Below are 19,036 nucleotides of genomic sequence, written 5' to 3'. Positions count from 1 at the left end.
TGGGGTAAGTTGTAACGTTTGCACTCCTGTCACTTTTGGTGTAATTGTACAATAACGGTAGGTCCCACAAACAAACTTTAAGTGTTCATTTGTTGCAGAGATGTTTGTGTTGATTGTGTAAAAAAATTATTAATCTAACTTAAATGTGTTTTGAATAATAGAGCCAAACCCAAAATATAAGTTTGTGCCCCCTCTCCCTATAGGTGAACTGGTAGACATCTAGGCTTATTTTTTCTACAATGAAAGTCTATGGAGACACGTCATCCAGCTTTTCTACAGTCTACAACTACAATTTAAATTTTATGGGGACCTAAAATGTTTAGTTACTATCCTTTAAGGTGTAGGAGTCATACTGCAGAAATTAATACAATTACCTGAAGGAAAATATGACTGTATTCTTATTTACCATATCTGGATTATGTGCCAAAACTATATCCACATCCCGCTGTTATGTATAATAGTAATGCAGATCTGTTCATTTACTATATTGAGTTGGTGAAAAAAATTATTATTAATAATGAAGATATCAGGGAGGGATTCACTGCTTAGATCAGTGAAGTGTGCTTAAAAATAATCTGCTGGTGCATGCTGGGTAAATGTTTTGTAATGGTGCACATGCAGGCCAAAGTTAATTCAAACACAACCTCACAAGTGCTTTTTTCAACAAGAGGCATTGAAGTTGTCCAACACTTCATTCAAAAGCATTGATTTTCAGTCTCTTAAATGTAGATTCAACATAAAAAATGTCCAGATCACCTTTAGTGATATGATCACAGGTGCTTAATGACACATGTGCTGCTTACAAATAAGAAGGTAGTGGTTTACACTTTACAATAAGATTGTATTAGTCAACATCACAGTAACAGTAAACAATACTTGAGACATTTAATGAGACATCTAAAACATTCTGGGAGGGAGGGGGGAGAGGACTGAAATTGAGAACCTCTGTAATATATATATTTAATAGGCTATTAAAAGTTGTAACTGTTAACATATATGCACAATGAACTAAAATGAACAATTTATTGGCCTTACCTAACGTTAACAAAAATAAATAAATGCTGATTAACTGTACTGTTCACTTTAATGTAAACTTATGCAATTCCTAATTATAAAAATACAACTTTATTGTTATTGTTATTGTGTTATCAAGGTAATACTACATAATCATGTGGCAGTGATTCAGACAACTTCATTCGCTTTCATAGAAAATTCCCTTTATTTGAATTAATACAGATACATTTATAAAAGAAGGTCTTCACAAGTTATGATGTAATTCCAATTATGTCCTACAGAGGGCTCCCTCAACTACAGCTACAAATGAGGATCACTGAGAACAATGTACAGAGAACTCTTAATTTAACAAGTTTTCATTTAGAACCCTCATTAAACAATAAACAGCATCAACACTGTTTTTGATACAAACTAATCTCATTCAAATCAAACCGATTCATTTGGAAAGTTGAATAACATCAGAGAGGTTTCATTCTGTAAACCCATATACTTTTTAATGCAAGTTTTTTTTTTTTAATAAAGGTGAGGGCTTCCCAATTGCTTTCACAGCTCAGGAGAGTAATGCCTTTCTTATCTATTTGTTTCATATATCAACTTTGTTTCAATAGATGAGACAATACTTGACCTTTCTTAAGAGATAATCTGGTTTTGATTAATCCATAATGAATTTTTTAATACCACTGTCTTGACAAGTCTGAACTCAGGTTGTGACATCTCTTCTGAAACAAGTGGGCAACATATGTGAGATTACTGGGTCTTTTTCCAAGGAGAAACAGATGACTTAAGCGAAAACTTCATTTAATCTTGATTCAATCTTTTTATTCTTATGGGATCTCACACAACCTGTCTTACTTGTCCTCATTGGTGAATCTATGCCAAAATATATAGAAGAGTTTGATATGACGCACAACCTTTGATGGCAACCACATAAGATATGGAAAGTATTTTCTACTCCCTTTAAAATGTTCATTTGCATATTATGTTGCTGTACTATGAGATTATAATTAGATGCATTTAGTCAAAGCACCAGTTCAGAACCACTGACCTTTATATACATTCAGGGTTAGGTTAGGGTTAGGTTAACCTGCTCAGTGTTAGTTTAAGATGCACAAATTATAAAAAAATGAAAAGAACCTGTTTAGATGACATACCATAGGTTACATTAGCATAAATATTTGTTATGGTTTAGTCCCTGCCATCTTATCAAATCACTTTATAGTAACCTCTTTGGACATTTTGTTTATCCTTAATCATTTTATTAGGCTATAGGTAAATTGCATATGTGACCCTGTCTGTAAAATCCAGGATAAAGTCTCATAATCTAACTTTGAGATTAAGAGCATCAAAATTTGATTTTGCATGATGTCAATCTTTGACATGACCTTACTCCGTCAATAATAATCACTGTCCGAAAAATTTTGTACTTTGCACATGAAGAGCTCATATTAGAGGTGTATAAACATCTGTACCTATATGGTACATATTAAGACCTTATTTTCACATAATGGTCTTTACATTATGTAGGAAGATTTTATAGAAAACAGTAAATCACAAGAAAATAAACTGGGGTTTCACAGGCACCGTCACATATGATAAACAGGCTTTGGTCTTTTTGCTATGTCAAATAAATTTAAAAATTGCCTTGCCATATACAAAACATTATTTTTGGTTAAGTGCACTGTCAGGTTTCAGATTTCAGGCAGTAGTGTGTGTGAATACATTAGTGAAGGGTAAAGAGAGCTGTCATTTTCCTGCTAAAATCCTCTCAAAGCACTTCATACCTTTACAGGGTCAAGGGTCGATCACTGCACAACACAGCTATGAAAGCTTAGTAAAATATCTTCTTGCACAATGAGAAAGCTTTTCTGTTAGTGATAAAAATAAATAGCAACCGAAAGAGTTTTTTAGGTCAGGGTGATATTCCCTTCACCACACGATCTTATGAAGATGTGTACATGTTGCCATTGGATCGCAGGGCTGCCCGCCGTCGACAGTGAAAGTAAACGTAGAGAGGATCGATGAAGGCCAGCAGACTCAGAATGGCCAGAGCGATGTTCACCTACAAACATCAGGTTTAACGGTTCAGTTAGCAATATTGATCCTAAACAATGAAATAGATGGGTGTTTAACTGATAAAACATTTCTACAAGCTGAAACACTATGGAGATTTATGTTGAATTTTGTATCCGTTAAACAAACATTGACATAGGTTTAAAACTTAGGACTGGAGGCCTTTCAAAGTACAGCAGCTGTATCTGATTTAAATGCTGCCTTTCAGTGTTTCCTTCCCCAAAAAAATGTTTGACACGTGATAAGGTTAAAGTCTGCTAAACATATGTTGGGAAAAGCATGGAGGTATATAAATGAATCAATAAAACTAAGTACAATGGCCCCTAAATATTCAAAGGGGACTTTGCACAAGACTTTTAGATTAAAAGATGTCAAATAAATCTTTGGTGTCTCCAGAGTACGTATGAAGTTTTAGTTTTATTATAACATGTTAAAATTTTCTTTCAAATGCAAACGAGTTGATCTCTGCACTAAATGGCAGTGCCGTGGTTGGATAGTGCAGATTAAGGGGCGGTATTATCCCCTTCTGACATCACAAGGGGAACCAAATTTCATTTACCTACATGTATTTTTTCACATGCTTGCAGAGAATGGTTTACCAAAATTAAGTTACTGGGTTGATAGAAGAACCTTTTCTAGGTTGATAGAAGAACTAGGGACCCAATTATAGCACTTAAACATGAAAAAAAGTCAGATTTTCATGATATGTCCCCTTTAAACAATGTATCATCCTTCAAATGTCAGCGCATTACGTAAGAAAAACATCAGACTAATGTTTGATAAGACATATTGGGGAAGTTTCCCGGACAGGGTTTAGATCAATGCAAGACTATAGGCCTATGTCATATTAGGACACTTTTTTCAAACAAAAACAATACTGGTGTGCATCTTGAGACAAAACAACGGCGTCGATATACCTTAAGATCTGTCATTGCAAGATGATTTTAAATTACGAAAGCTTAAACATGAATTTTAGTCTAGGACTAGGATAAGCCTTGTCCATGAAACCGCTCCATAGTGTAGCAAAAACACACTTTCAGACGAGAGACATTTCTGTGGTTAACATATTAATGTACTGTTTAAAATAAGAAGGATGTCAGGTATTTGTAAATTTCTGATTATCAAACATTAGTTCTTCGCTGGATAGCTATAACAACATCTGGAATATTGAAAGCTTGTTTATTTTAAAGGTGCTGTGTGTAGATTTTAGCAGCATCTAGCAGTGAGATTGCAAATTTCAACCAACGGCTCAGTCAACAGCTAACCCCTCCCTTTCTAAACGCATAGAAAAGCCACGGTTGCCGCCACAGCACAAACATGTCGTCTTCTGAGACAACGGAGTGACAAAACACGGTCTGTAGAGAAGTTTGTCCATTTAGGGCTACCGTAGAAACATGGCGGTGCAAAATGGCAGTGCAACTTTTTTATGTAAGGGGGCCCTCTGTGTATGTAAATAAAAACGGCTCTTTCTAAGGTAATAAAAAATAACTGTTCATTATGTAAGGTTTTTATAAACCACTGAAAATATAGTTATTTATATTATATTGCATTTCTGTCAATAGATCCTCCTTAAAGTTACACACTGCACCTCTAACACTATAAATATATAGGGGGCTTACGTAAAGAGGGTCTCCTCCCAATGGTCCTTTAACGAGGGCAAAGCAGGGATACTGAAGCAAAGAGAATACAGCTGAGAGAGCCATCATCATCCCGAACAGCTTTCCAAAGTGTACAGGAGGAAACCTGATGATAACATTCAATTAATTTTATTTAGTGATGAACAATGTATTAGTGACTTCAGATATCAGCAGAGTTGAGGGTTGTCCATAGACCATAAGGCCATATTTAGATTTACCCTGACTACATTAGCAAGAATTTCAGCAAATATTTTAACTCTTTCCTCGCCAGCGTTTTTTTTTTTAAGTTGCCAGCCAGCGCCAGCACTTTTCATGATTTTCACAAAAGTTTAATGTCTTCCAGAAAATGTTCTTCTTTTAATATATAAACAAACAATATATCAAATGAAAGAACAGACCCTCTGCTTTCAAACAAACAAACGTTTCATTGTAACTTCATTAGTTATTTTTTATAACCTCTCAAATATGGGTAGGTTTCTTCAAAAACACCAAATTTTGAGCAAAAAGCTCAAAACAGTTCTTTCTCTTTCATGCGAGCCGCTACTTCCGGGTTGTATAAATTGCGGAAGTGCGCCACCTGGTGGATAATAGCAGTATTGCGGAAAGCCGGAAATTCTGGTCATTGGCAGGTGAAGCGTTTTCTCTTAATTGACGAATTATTTAGTCAATGGCGGGGAAAGAGTTACCAGAATTAGTTGATCAGTGGTGGCCGGTGACTTCTTTTTCAAGGGCGCACGATGCTAAGCTCATCACAACATGTTTGTAGCCCGTCATGTGAGTGTGGCTTGTCTAAATATATGTTCAAAATATGTGTTCGGCGTGTCACGTAAACTCGTGTGCATCATTGCTGCTGCAGATGTGTCTAAAGGGTTAATGATAAAAGAGACGCTCCCATTTGCCAGATGCTCACTTATTCTCAAGTTTAATCAGAGTTTAGTGTTAAGTGAGTGCCTATTTTGTGAACGTGAGCGTCTCATAAATCTTTTCGATGTGTGTGCAGCAGGCACTTATTTTGACAGGACGCATGATGCACATGGTTCACATGACGCAACAAACACATATTTTGACATGACGAGCAACACACATGACACTCTGAACATATATTTTGAATTTGCGCCTCTAAGGAAGAGAGGGCCGCTGCTGAAGTTGATAAATACAAAAAATTGACAAGTAATGTGCATTATGTTTTTAAAGAGTAATTCATTCAAACACACACAAGCACAATGCAATGCATCAAAACAAACTGTTATATTTTATGTTGATTGTTTATTTTTGCCTATTCAAACTACGTCCTGACTATGGCTTTGATGCTCCATCATTAGATTATAAAACATTCGCCTTGATTTCACAGAGAAGGTCATATCTGCTATTTTCTATATCAGTTATCCTCCATAATGAAAGTGTTTCTTACAACTTACGCCACACTAACAAAAGCAGCGTTTCCTCCGTACAGGAAGGATCTGTTGAGCACCTGAAGGACGAATGTGAGGTACTGAAGGGGTAAGATGGGTGTAGCCGCACACACAGAAAACAGCACACCCTGCAGCGCTGTCAGTGCTAGAGACAATATAGCTGACCTCAGGTCAGCCTCCTGCTCACTCTCACCTGAATACAGAGCAACAGTGTTAATGAGTATATCCCTGCTAAACAGACTGGGAAGTTTAGAGAAAAAGATGAAATTCAGACTGGTTCTCCAATAAATACAATGCACATGTGTGTGTGTGTGTACCTGGTTTAAGCTCCTTTCCCTTTCGGCGGTCCATGATGAGGCCATTCCACGGAGCACAAAGGATCCCGCAAAGCTGAGTGAACGCAAATGCGTTTGTATATTTGCTCACTGCGAGCAGAAACAAAAAGACCCTTCAGGGCAAGAAAAACAAGATCATGATACACACGACACAGCTTGTGGTGCCTATATCAACCTATACTGAGTTCACCTGAACACTGATAACTAGAAATTATGATACAGTACTTCTCTTTGTGTGTGTCTATGTTTGTGAGTGTGTGTACTGTACCAAGGCCTTGATCTCCAGCAGCAAGATGATTCAGCATAGGGTTTAATGTCCCGATGAACAGATAATGTCTCAGCTGCATCACAGAAAGCCACAGCAGATGACACATGAACAACCAGGACAGGAAACAGCTCTTGAAACTTCGATCTGTAAAAAAAGTGTATCACAGTGTTTATTAGGTGCTATTTTACACAATCATATATACTGTAGTATGTGTAGTGTGTGATGAACTATATGATTACTGTTTTTGAGATTTTTACAGTAGAAGGTCTACAGTATATACTGTAATACTAAATACCGTATTTTCCGGACTATAAGTCGCTTCGGAGTATAAGTCGCATACTTCAAAAATGCTTTTTGAAGAGAAATATTATTTCACAAAATCCAAGCCGAAGAACAAACATTTAATCTGGAAAAGCAAGTTATTTAACTAAACAATAGCACAGAACAGCAGGCTGAATAGGTGTCAGTACATGTTAAAGTAACATAAACGGTTATTTACACGATACACAATAGCATACAGAACATACCCGAGAGGCTGAATAGGCTAAATTAACATGACAAGCCAAATCAAGTTCAAAAAGATTCCGAAGTCATTCCACATCACTGAATCCATTGAATTACATAAATACAGGAGCAGCACAGAGCGGACTCTCGCTGCTGTAGATAGTAATGGTTTCTCTTGGTTCATATGAAATAATTTTGACGTACAGTACAACTCGCACCTGACTAGAAGTTCCAGGACCCGCCAAATTATGAAAAAAGTCCGGAAAATACGGTACTGAAACAGTAATCTCTTGTATATCTTTTAAAATAATAGTGTTTACTGCAATGGTGCTCGGTGATGTCTGCAGTACAGTACACAGTAATGTAGGCCATTTAGTTCCCAGCATGCACAGCAACAAGTATGTGCTGCCTTTTATAAAATATTTACAGTTTTCATTTTTTAATGAAATAGAGTTATCTTTTATTTCATTACATTTAAAATTTTTAATGTTGGCATGAAGTTTAGTTAACATTAAAACATATTATGATGACAAAATGACTAGAAATGATATGGACATGTGATTAGGACATTCTCTACTAAACATTGTAACAATAACGTCAAAAAGAGATTTGTAAAAAAAAGTGGTTGTGACTTTAAAGTCAGATTTTTGTCTACATTAGATAAGAAAAAACTCTTGGCCTATTAGACAGTGAATTATTATTGTAATGACAATTGTGTAATCAGAATCTGTATTAAAGAAGTCTATAGACAAAAAGCTTACAAGCTGTTTTTATAGTCAATAATTTAAAACCTTATTCACACATAAAATTTCCAGCGTGAAGCTCCTCACTTTCCATAGCAATGTTTACATGCAATATCATGCAAATGCGTGTCATGCAATATCCACTTCTCGCCGCATGGTTGTAGTATGTTTTTACTACCATATACTTTACAAATCCTACAATAACTACATGAAGAAAAACCACCAGAATAATCCGCAAGTATCTTACAAATTGTATCTTTATGCCGCTGTGAAGTTTTAAACACTTGCTTACCCGTTTGGTCTGCTGTGTTTTGGACTTGAGGTGAATTCTTTTCAGTTGGCATTTCCACTTTAGCCTTGGAGGTTTTTCCACATTTAATCCTTCTAAAGTCAAAGGAAACATTATGAGATTGACAGAATTTTAATAACAGTGCGAGTTTAGCTGAAGATGACGTACAGTCGGAGATCTGTTTTTTTACTGCACATGTAGATGCATTTCTTATGGAGAAAGTTCAGTGAGTTGTGATGTATTGAACTGATAGTTTACCCATAGCTGTAGTTTTCGGGGAGAGGATAAGGAATATGTTTACGAGGTAACAACACAAATGTACGGAAGAGATGAATGGCGGCGCAGCAGGACATGAAGAGAAAAGACCAGCGCAAAGCGACTCCACCTTCAAATGCCAGCTGAGAGAGAGAGAGACATGATTCACACATCGATCTTTACTTCGTCAGCAATGCTACAGTATCTTTCCAAAGTCTTTAATGTCATTTTATAGGCCTCTTACTTTGATGATGAGGAAAACTGCAGAGGACGAGTCAAAGGCTCCATTATAGAGAGTGATTATAGTGGAGCGATGTGTGCCAAAAAGATTTCCCACCTGAAGAAAACAAAAGAGATCTACAAAAGTCTAGTGATTTCTATTACATATCCTAACAAGACATAAGGGCAATTGTGTTAAAGGTGCCAAAGAATGCATTCACTGTAAAAAAAAATGCTTTTGCGGCTTAGTAAATTTAACTAAATAAAATGAGTAAATTCTATTTTTTTTTATATTATTTTTTTTTAACCAAATATTAGTAAAAATAACACAAAAAGGTGAGTAATTCTAAATGAACACATAATTTAGCAAATTCAACTAAATTTTGTCATGTAAAATTTGTAAGAAGGAAATTAAATTAATCATTTTTGGTTGAAACTAATTGAATTATTTTAGTAAATATAACTAATTAGGCAGTGGACTAAACATAATATGCTGTATTTACTTAAAAATATAGTACATCATTTTTGAATCCACCTTTTTAAGTAAATTTTATGGAATTTTAAGCAATTGCTTAAATAATGTTAAATCCAGCATATTTTTTTTCAGTGTTGAAATAATATTGTTCTTTGATATAGAAGCTATGTGGCTTTACTAAGTGCAAAAATTATCCAGAAACGTTTTTACATGTCCACAACCCTAGGATTTGTCTTTTGATTGAAATGTTCTATTATTACCTTATTTGAAAGGTTCATGAATAATAATGTTGAGCTCTGCTCTGATTGGCTGTTTTTCAGAGCAGTTCAGTTCAGTAGCTCTCTTTGTGTGTGTAAACAGATCTTATGTTTGAGTCTGTATCAGATTAAGATATGGAATTTGAGGAATAATCAATTATTTTGAGTTTGTTAATGGACGTTCCTGAGTGGTAAGTTTCTTTTTTTAGTATGGACCTGCAAAACGTAACAGTAACATCAATAGAAGAACTTTAGCCTAAATGCTAGCATATAGCATTAACTAGCATATAGCGCTAACTCAGCAGTCACAACTTTGTTTTTAGCATTGTTACAACATTGTACTTATTGTAATGTATAATTAAATGTTGGGGCGTACATCTCGACTGTAACATCACAGTCTGTGTTATGTTGTGATTGGTCTGTTTTCCAGCAGTCTTTTGCATGCATGAGGTTTACATAAGAATGAGGAAACAATTGTGTTTAAGGCTCATGATATGTCATTATTATTTACACAACTCTTATTATTCATCTATGCGTAGAAAAAAATAATTTTAAATTCTACGGCACATTTAAGTAAGTTTACAAAGGACCACATGATAGAAAACTGAATTTTATTTCAGTATTTTACTTTAGCAAACAGAGGCTAACATTCAAAGGGAGAGGTGAGCCGTGGATTGCAATTCACAGTCTCACCCACACTTTAATAGTTTCACATCACAATAAAAAAAGTTTAATTGTTTTTTGCAGCAACGCCTTTACAGAACCAGTTTTTGTTCTCCAAAAAAATTTCAGCGCAAGGTTCTTAAAGTTTTCTTCTTCTTAGTTTAAAGAAAATGTTTATACTATGAAGAACCTCTTCAATGTAAAAGTTCTATTGATGTAACAGGTTCTTTGTGAAACCATACACAACCTTACAAAAGCTATTCAAGAACCTCTGTTTTTAACTGTGGGATAAGATTAGCATATCATAGCAAGGGTTATCGACATATTAGAGTCTATTACAGGACAAAGCCTGTTTAGGTAAAAGGGTCAGACAGAGGTCACAAAAGTCCTCTGGTCTCTCAAAAGCACTGATATGAACCCTTCTTAATAAACTGTCTACAGAATTAGGTAGGCTTATGCACTATGAGGGATTTTATATTCACTTGCACTTTGAAAACTTCAGTACCTGCATATTGGTTATTAGGAATTCAACTCCTCCCACAGCGATGCAGGAGAGAGCAGGAAACAGAAGGATGGAGGTGGCTGAGGAACAACATCAGTTTTGAGTATGAAATAATTTATACAGTATTAGTGCACTGAGGGTCAAAAAACTATTAAAACTATATTTACCTGGATTAGAAAAGGCTATTAAAAGCATTCCTAATGTGTAGAATGATCTGTAAATAAATAATAAGATGCAAATATGAGAACAATTAAGAAGATAATCATCTCTTCATGATTAAATGTGATATTTTTGCTGTTTCTTTTAATGAGTCCAGAGTGCCCCCCAAACAGCATTTGGGCATGCTTAGAAAAGTATGAATTTCATGCCTCAGCTGACAAAACAACCAACCAAGTAGGATATTTTAGTAAATTAGCTATATAGTTTTATTATTATCATTATTGAATGTCATATTTTAGGTGCACAAAATAATTTTCAATTATCATTGGTTTTCCTTTAAGAAAGCCGTAAAGTGATTTACGAGTCAAATGGTAGTTAAGCAGTGACTATGTGCACCCTCAGGAAAATGTCTAGACTGCGACTGGGAATTTAGGGACTGCAGTGATAGGATTAGGAGTTGAAGAGGTCTCAGAGTTTACTGTCTCAGGGAAAGCCATAACATTCCTAGAGATGTTCAGGATCAGTAATGGCCTCCATGGTATGACTGAGGAATGGAAAGGCAATCTGGATGGTCCAGACTTTACTGTCAGGGTTTAAGATTTATAAGCCCAGACAATCAGATGGCATCTGATCATTTACTTTAACAAGGCAAACAAACAGCTTACATTAAACTATTAATTTTAATTGTATAAAAAATTACAAAAACAAACATTACACCAATTTCATAATGTAATGTAAAATGTAAAGAAACATCACTAGTGTAATGTTCAATATTAGTGGTCATTATATGAATGGATAACATTCAGACCAAAATATAGCTGTGCCAAACAGATTAATTCCGGTTAGAAAACTACAATTTATTTTTAAATGCATATATGTTACCAGTCCAACCCTGCCACAACCGGCGATCGGTTCGGCATATGAGTCGGGCTCTCTTGCATGGAGGCTAAAGGCCATGACCTTTTGCATCTGTCGCTAGAGCACCTTTGGGACATTACCATCTCCAGTAAGGTTTACAGAGTTTCTTTGGTTACTAACAAGCCTATTAGATTTAAAAAACAAGTTGCAACATGTTGTGATTAACACCTCACAGCTGAGTTATGCTTTATGTTATAACTTTATGTAACACTCGCTGGAAATCTTGTCAGCAAAAGTGCGTAGTTTGTGCAAAATGAGATTTACTGCTGTTCATCCAGTATTCAAATATCCATCATGACTATCATTCTAACAGATATTATACTTATTGAAGCCTACAATTACTATTATTATAATCACTAATTATATCAAAACATCACTATAATTCATCACTATGATTCATCATCATAGCAATCCAACAACATTTTTCTTCAGCTTGCACCATAGACTGTAAAAAAAGATGGACGACGCCTGTTCGCTCCCTTCCATTGGTGAAAAGTGAAGCCGCCAGAGTCCCGATATGGCGCTGACATCTTGGGTCTTGAGTCTGCGCAATAGCGATTTCGGGACCAGTCATGCGCAGTAGTGAGCAGGAAGTGAACCCGCGAAATCAAAACCCCGCCCTCGCTCTCGCAGAATGCGCATATCACACGATATCACAGCTGTCAATCATGACGTGACACCACCGTTTTTATATCATTAAATAACTAACTAAAAACAAACTTATTTTAAAAACAAACATTTGAATTTACATCAGCATGATAAAAACTACAGTAAATGACAGAAACTAGGTTCGGAAAAAAGATGATTGAAGTGTAATGAATTTTTTTAGTTGGTCTCAAGTCCCATTGAATAACATGGGGAGGCGGGGTTTATGACATATACTGGGACCAGTCACTGGGGGGCGATCGAGACGTTTTGGCTTCACTTTTCAGGGCTTGTGCGGCACGCTTGGCTTGCACCTACTGCAAAGCCTAATGTTTTAAAAACCATTTGCTTCACTAAACATAAGAAATCAAATGATTCATCATTATCTAGATATTTTATAAAATTGTTTTACAATGTATGTTCTTTGAACTGAAATGCTTGATTTTGGTTGGCCAGTCGCAACATTTGCAGGTTGTTATTCCCAGATAACAACCGCTCAAAACTAATAATACACAGTTAACCCTGATGCTGCAAATCATTATGACAGTTACAGTTTAATAGTAAACAAAAATTATGTCTCTTTTAATGAAGGTCTGCATTTGGTAAAAATGAGCAATATTTAAAAATCAATATTTAATGTTCCTTATATTATGATATAAATAGCCATGTGTTGTTGTCGGTGAAATAAACCCCTTCAGCGTGATACAAGACCCTCCGTTTTGAATCAGGTTCTGATCACACTGTCAGGGCTTATTTCTGTGTTATACCTCGAGCATGTTATTTTAATGCTTTATTCTGAGAAATGTTCCATAGGTGTTGACTGTTTTCTGTAAACCACACACCTTCTTGGCAAATATCTTAAAATAATCACCAGATCAATGTTTGTGGTAACCGTGGTTGAATTATTTAAAAATAATGCACACCCACTCCACGTCCTGGCACATTACCACTTTGGGTGTGCATTTTTTTTTAATAACTCAACTGCCCGTCGTCAATTATTCCTTACATAACAACCGCCTTTACATTATCCACAATAAAACCGCAATCTGTAACTTTTTTTAGTTGAGCAAGTACATATAAAACAGCTTTTGAATCGTCTTACCTTAACACGATTCACAAAAGTAAGTTTGTAATAATAATTTGAGTTATCAGGTCCGATTTCACAGGAAATGTCGGTTTGATGTCATTTGTCAGCAATTTAATGTAAAGATAAGTACAATATGCAAAGCAATCTGCAGTTTTATGTTTCAGTGGCAAAAGTTACAGACTGTTGTCTAAATGTGTTACATAATGATGAATGTAAAATGAAACATTTTTTTGCTAGTTACAGCAATCCTCCATGGAATTATTCAGGCAGCTAAGTGGGCAGATCAGATTGTTCATGACACCAGGGGCACGTTCAAGATCGAAACGGTGCGCAACGGTTCATCTTCTTCTTCTTCCTTTATTTCTTAATGCCATTCCAGCATCTACGGCTATGGCGAGAACCAGGTAATCCATATACAAGTTTATTCAGACAAGTTGATTTATACACAAGTTGGGGGAGGGACAATTTGGTATCTCCAATTTGCCTAACTTGCGTGTTTTTAGCCTGTGGGAGGAAACCGGAGTACCCGGAGTAAACCCACGCTGACACAGGGAGAACATGCAGAAACTCCACACAGAAAGGCCACCTGCCCTAGCCTTGAAAATATGTTTTTTGAGAAAAACATTGAAGGATTTTTCTCATTTGAATGGACTTTAATAGAGCCCAACACTTAATACTTTACTCAACACTTAACAGTTATTTCAACGGAGTCTCAAAGGACTCTAAATGATCCCAAACGAGCCATATGGGTCTTTTCTAGCGAAAAGATTGTCCTTTTTGACAAGAAAAATAAAAATATGCACTTTAAACCACAACTTCTCGTCTAGGTCCGGTCCTGTTATGCGCCAGCGTGACCTCATGCAATACGTCATGACGTCAAGAGGTCACAGAGGACGAACGCGAAACTACGCCCCAGTGTTTACAAGTGTGTTGAAAGAGGACCGTTCCGACGTTGTTGTATGTCAACTAATACTAATTAATGTCTTTGTGTCAGTTTATTGTTTAAAATGGTCCACAAATGTGCGTTTCATATATGTAACACGTGACCTTTCTACGTCACTACGCATTTACGTGAGGTCACGCTGGCGCTTTTCAGGACCGGACCTAGACGAGAAGTTGTGGTTTAAAAGTGCATATTTTTCTTGACTAAAATGACAATCGTTTCACTAGATAAGACCCTTATGCCTCGTTTGGGATCGTTTAGAGAGTCATTTGAAACTTTGTTGAAAAAAACTGTTAAGTGTTGAGTTAAGTGTTAAGTTGGGCTCTATTAAAGTGGGCTCTCATTAAAATGAGAAAAATCCTGCAATGTTTTTCTCAAAAAACATAATTTCCTCTCGACTGAACAAAGAAAGACATCAACATTTTGGATGACATGGTGGTGAGTAAATTATCTGGATTGTTTTAAGAAAATTGACAAATCCTTTAAGTTGGAATGTTGTTTTTTATTCTAGACGGCATGGGCAGTGACTGTAACATTGAGTGTATTTTACAGTATTAAACACGTATTTATAACGATTTCATTAGGCGCCGGAAACATTTAATTAGAACACAAGTAATGGCCTCTCAGCTACAGTAGTTGCAACTCTTACGTCATCACAACAGGGTGTTCAACGCATCACTGTTTCTGTTTAATAAACGTTGATGAAACTGATCACAGCAAGACTAATCTAAAGACAAAAATGGAAAACCTGCTTAAATGGATTAGGCCAAAGCCTTACAACTTTATTATTATATTTTTTTGGTGCAATTATATTCATTCATTTCTTCAAAAGGTTTTTAATTAATGCTCTTGCATTAGAGAGTCGGGCTTGTAACCTGAGAGTTGCTGGTTCGAGTCTCACGGTTGAAACTGTGGTGCCCTTGGACAAGTCAACTTAACCCTAATTGCACTCCGGGCGCTGCCCACTGCTATGGGTGTGTGTTTGTTCACGACTTGCAGTCCGTGTGTTCACTACTCACTGGGATGGGTTACATTTTGAGTATGTGTTGCATACTTGACAAGCTTGTCACTTTTTTCACTATAGTGAGTGACACAAATCTAATTGAAATGTAAAGTTCACTTTTCATAGTCAATTTGTATGCAAATTTTATGTTAATCAGGGGATGGGGTTTACTTGCTCACCAAATGGAGAGTGTCCTGAAGCAGTTTTGCCAACTTTATTGCTAGATTTATCGACTTTTGGACCCCTTTAGCGATGTTTGGATGAACCTAAGTGAAGCTTTATGAACTTACATTTTCTTACTTTCAGGGAAAAATTTAAGGTGAAAAGGTTTTAAAAAATTACTTCATTTGGTAACACCTAAAATATTTAAACAGTTAAAAAACTTTCAATAGTTTTATCAACTTTTTTTAAGTTGATCCAACTTTAATGTGTGTACACATTCTTTGTTGCCTGTACAGCCCCATGTGAGCAGGTAAACCCAACCCACTGATTAACATATAATTTGCATATAAGTTGATTTTGAAAATGAAAACAAAAACCAAATAAAAGAAAACATAAACCTAACACCTTACATTCATCATTATTTCACTGCTAATGCAATGACGCTTCAATGTGCCTATACATGTCCAAATATATTTTGACGTCACTGTGGGCAAAAGGATTTTCTGCGGTGAATATGTTACTCACCAAAAATTTGAATGAACAAGTAGTAACAGTTTGCTATCAGATGGTAATACCAGTGGTACTCAGACATATAAAATGGTACTGAAAGATTATCATATATTATCATATGTTCATGATATACAGTCTCATATATTCATTACAGTACCATTAAACATTTTGGTATTTTTGTTAATGATATTGCACTACAGACAGGCATTACATAAATTAATACATACAGTGTACAACATGAATGCATGCATATCTTACTCACATTCCCAGTAGCCTGGAGACCATGGTACCAAAGTGATCAAACAGGAAGCCAATTGGCAGTGTAAGAAAGCTATATAAGAAAGACGCGATGGTGAAGATGAGGGAGAACTGCTCATCCTGGCCACTGCAGTCTAGTACACAACCGTCCATTACAAACTACAATAAAAATTCACAATAATTCCTGCTGTTAATGTGTATTTAATACTGACCTTGGACCATGGTTTCATTACTGGTGGAATTCACGCACAGATTGCCGAAGTATCCCTGACTTTTGAGCACGAAGACCAGAGATGCCCAGCCGAACACGACCCCTGCAAACCCCAAACACTCCACCAACCCTGTGATCAAAGTGATCCAGAAGCGAACCCTCAAACCACCACCCTGACACCCCAACATCTTCCCGTCCTCTTCTGCACTCGGTCTCGAATAGCCTCCGAAATCCTGGAAAGACAAGGAGCATTTTGCTCAGAACATTTTAAAAAGCATCAAATCAGATCTGCAAGTATGTAATTTAATTTCGGATTTGGCCCGTATCATACAGACATACACTTATCCTTTTGATCTTCAACATGCACAAACAGTACAGACACCTCCTTCTCCCTCCCTCACACGTTGTCTCTTTTTATATGCACATACGGCATGGAGGTGCCTTTCCCTCCCATTTTCACAAATCCCTCCTCTCATTTCACTGAGGTAGGACGTAGTTTCTCTATGTTTGTAGGTTTGCGTATAGAAGGGATACAGCTACAGCCTAAATCTCACAGGATGTTTGGCCTGGGGCTAGGTTTGGGGGTAGGAATAGATTTCGGCAGTTGCTGTATCCCTTCTAGCAACAACCATATAGAGTAAGATGGGATTCAACACAGTACTCTATAACAGAGATGTTTTGTAAAATAATAGCATTTAAGTTTACTTAAAAGTAAGTAGCAGGGTTTATCAACAGCACTGTTAAATATTTATACAAAAGATATTTTTTTATGTAAACTGTTTAAGTTCTGAGAATCTTTGTACCAGTGCATTACCCCATTAACCTTTTAACCCTTTAATTGATTTTGACAGGAACACATGGATCACCGATAGGAGCTGCATCTGCGTGCTGAAGTATTTGTATGTGACTAAACTCTCCAAATGCCACATTGCAGCATTAGATAAGGTTTCCCACAAAATATGTGGAAATGGATACAGATTTGAAAGTTTTCCACATCCAAAGACAAACTTGTAGCTGCCCTAGACATTTAACACAATCATTTGTGATATCTTCTGACCTTTCATCATATTAAAAAAATCTTGAATAAATAAAAGCAGAACTTAAACGTGTGATTGACACAAGATTCACTGTTTCTGAGGTTCTGTGCTTCCTTTGTGGTTTGTAGCATTCGGTGATGCAACGGCAAGTAGATGACTTTTAATCGTTCTGTCACAGTCTTAATCACAAGACCACAAGAAGATTTCCTCTCAAGTGTGACCGACTGCCTATGTCAATTGCTGACACTGATAAATTCACATGCAAGAACTTTGAAATGTAGGTATTTTAATAGATATCCAAGAACTTTCAAAGAAAACTGAATTTAATAAGAGACCTGCATATGAACTTAGTTTGCCCTCTTCAGATTTAGCAGAGTGAAACCAGGGTATTTCCCTATCTGTATGTTGTAAATGCTACAAATAACGCAATCACATGAGGACCATCAGATGTCAAATGATCTTGTCAGCATTTTTAGGTATCTATATGTCACCCCTTTAAAAACACAAGACTTTACGCCTACAAAATAGGCAAATCTAAGAATGCAGAACAAACTTTGGATCTAAAACATCTGAACTGAGCTCATAAATATGCCATGACTGAAATATTAGTTTATTGATGGTTTATGCTTTGACTTATGCTACAGTACATGACAGTTAACTGCATGTCCAAGAAATAAAAAACAAGCCAACCATGCATCAACAATCTGAAATAAAATCTATTCCTACACTGTGAAAAATGATATTAAATCCAACATAATTTATTAAGTTAAAGTAACATAAAAATATAAGTTAAACAATTTTAACTTGTTATGTCAAGTTAAGTTCAAGTTATCACAAGTCAAAACAAAAAAAGTAGGTTGAAATGACAAAATTAATTTGTTTTATGCTGTAGTGAATCAGTCATGTGAATGAGAATCATAATGTGACATATTTCATCTCCATTGGTTGAATCACCCATGATCAAAACAAACAAACTAACAAACAAACAAACAAACAAACAAACAAACATGCCTATAGACATGCACATAAACATTAAACAAACCAACTTACAGCTTTACATTTAGTTGTACTTGTTAGGTTTTAGGCTAAATATAACAGTTATGCTATAATAAATAATATTTGTTAACCCAACACATTTTTTTTACACAGATCGAGTCACAATTACTCCCAATGACACATGTTAGTGTGATGTATAGTTCATTCAGTCTGTTTGAAGCATATGTTAGTGTTCACAAAAATGACGTACCCGACATGAGGAGACGCACCCGACTGCTGCGAGTGCCGTTGAGTCCTCTGCAGCATTTCAGCAGGATCTGTTCACCCCTCTGCTATTATAGCAACTGAGTGCATAAAAACAAACAAATCTGAGAGGTTTGCTAGAAGCATATTTAACTTACAGTTTAATTGCCGTAGAAAATCATGAAAGACAACAGCTGACAGTGGCCTGAACTTAGGCTACT

General features: G+C 36.0%; 1 protein-coding gene across 2 annotated transcripts; it reads right to left on the bottom strand.

The window, feature by feature from the left end:
• Positions 1 to 1,220: 1,220 nt before the first annotated feature.
• slc43a3b (solute carrier family 43 member 3b) lies at positions 1,221 to 18,918 on the bottom strand. 2 transcript variants are annotated; one of them, XM_073812083.1, is made up of 13 exons: positions 18,823 to 18,918; positions 16,541 to 16,772; positions 16,333 to 16,462; positions 10,811 to 10,857; positions 10,647 to 10,723; positions 8,772 to 8,864; positions 8,531 to 8,670; positions 8,276 to 8,367; positions 6,737 to 6,880; positions 6,451 to 6,558; positions 6,140 to 6,326; positions 4,704 to 4,827; positions 1,221 to 3,073 (listed from the first exon to the last, which is right to left on the bottom strand). In XM_073812083.1, the coding sequence occupies exons 2-13, from the start codon at positions 16,725 to 16,727 to the stop codon at positions 2,954 to 2,956; spliced, it is 1,449 nt and encodes a 482-aa protein (XP_073668184.1). In that variant the 5' UTR covers positions 16,728 to 16,772; positions 18,823 to 18,918; the 3' UTR covers positions 1,221 to 2,953. The 2 variants fall into 2 exon arrangements, with proteins under 2 accessions (XP_073668184.1, XP_073668183.1); XM_073812082.1 differs by lacking the exon at positions 18,823 to 18,918 and adding an exon at positions 16,879 to 17,003.
• Positions 18,919 to 19,036: the final 118 nt, after the last annotated feature.

The sequence above is a fragment of the Paramisgurnus dabryanus genome, chromosome 16 (genome assembly GCF_030506205.2).
Source record: "Paramisgurnus dabryanus chromosome 16, PD_genome_1.1, whole genome shotgun sequence".
Taxonomy (NCBI): domain Eukaryota; kingdom Metazoa; phylum Chordata; class Actinopteri; order Cypriniformes; family Cobitidae; genus Paramisgurnus; species Paramisgurnus dabryanus.
This window is presented reverse-complemented; position numbering and strand designations above follow the sequence as displayed.